Source organism: Morone saxatilis, unplaced genomic scaffold (genome assembly GCF_004916995.1).
Source record: "Morone saxatilis isolate NCDOM2014 unplaced genomic scaffold, NCSU_SB_2.0 Contig23, whole genome shotgun sequence".
Taxonomy (NCBI): Eukaryota; Metazoa; Chordata; class Actinopteri; family Moronidae; genus Morone; species Morone saxatilis.
This window is the reverse complement of record NW_023339796.1, coordinates 4,987,498-4,988,721: the sequence shown is the minus strand read 5'-3', so window position 1 is coordinate 4,988,721 and position 1,224 is coordinate 4,987,498. Positions and strand designations below refer to the sequence as shown.

The following is a 1,224-nucleotide window of genomic DNA, read 5'->3' as shown; positions in this document are numbered from 1 at the left end:
AGGTAGAAAGAGTAAAGGAGTGTAATGCAGAGTGCACAGACACTTATTACCTTAATGATTTTGACCCAGACGCCCTGGCTGTTGCGATATTCCTCCCCCGTTGTCCGGATACACGTCCCTTTCTTTGGTTCAATGTTGTACTTGCATAACTTCTTCATGTGTGGAGTTTGGTGTGGAGTCTCAAACACGGAGATGAGCGTCTTCCCGGCGGTGGAGCCTCCTGCAGACGCTCCGGAGGAGGCCGAGGCGGCGGACGACGAGTCCTTGCAGATCTTGTAGCACACCTCTTTGGGGACGTAGCACAGACACTCCGGCACCGGCTCGCTCTTCTTGAAACACTCAATGCACCTGTTCAGGAAGCGGATCCTTCCGAGCAGCAGGTGGGGGTTGTCGCCCAGAGACATGGTGATGATGAGGAGGAGGAGGGTGAGGGTGAAGGTGGTGGCTCAGCAGCTCTGCAGCAGGGGGGCGTCAGCTGGCATTACACCTCTGTCCGGGCCTTTTGTTTTCCTGCCTGGTTGCGAGGGGATGCTGCAAAAAAACAAACCCAAACAAACCAAAACAAAAGCGAATATTCGTGAGGAACAACAGGAGAGAGAGTCGATAAACAGCCAACACAGCGCACTAATGTGACTCCTCCAGCTCCTGTTTTAACTGGGTGTGTAACAGAGTCTGAAAGGTCAATACATCCTCTTATCAGCGAGCAACACTTCGCTGACTCAGTAAGAAAAAAGTATCGATCCCTCTGAACCGATACCGTGAGCTAACGTTAGCGTGCAGGCTAGCTGCGACTGCCACGTTCATTTTAAAGGCGACGTTAAAGAGATACACACTGTTTAATGCGCTAAGAGCCGGGGGGGGGGTCTTTGAAGAGGAGCTGTCAACGTACCCTCGCTGCCGACAGCTGGTAGAAAGGTTTCAAACTCAACTATCGGTGCGGATTTCTGTGGATAATGTGACAACGCGGAAGCGCAGAAGACACTTTTGACCCTCTGGAACTTCCGTCGTTCGTACTTCAAAATAAAAGTCTGAACGTTGGATTCGTAAATCCTTCATTCCACGTGTTTAAAACATTGTGTCGTTTCACTTGTACACAGCTGTATTAAAGCTGGATTTTACCCAGAATAAAACTGATTTAATGTGATTGCACAGAATAAACTAGAGCTTTTGTTTTATGCTCTTACTGGTGTCCAGGCAGAGCAGCCACACTGCAGTCTGCACTGG

General features: G+C 49.8%; 1 protein-coding gene across 3 annotated transcripts in view; it reads right to left on the bottom strand.

The window, feature by feature from the left end:
* hectd3 (HECT domain containing 3) overlaps positions 1-993 on the bottom strand; it is an 8,239-nt gene extending 7,246 nt beyond the window's left edge. For all 3 annotated transcript variants that reach the window (XM_035670974.1, XM_035670977.1, XM_035670975.1), the window contains exons 1-2: positions 890-993; positions 51-531 (exon numbers count right to left, since the gene is read on the bottom strand). In XM_035670974.1, coding sequence (XP_035526867.1) covers positions 51-404 — 354 coding nt within the window. In that variant the 5' untranslated portion in view covers positions 405-531; positions 890-993. The remainder of the gene's footprint in view (positions 1-50; positions 532-889) is intronic.
* Positions 994-1,224: the final 231 nt, after the last annotated feature.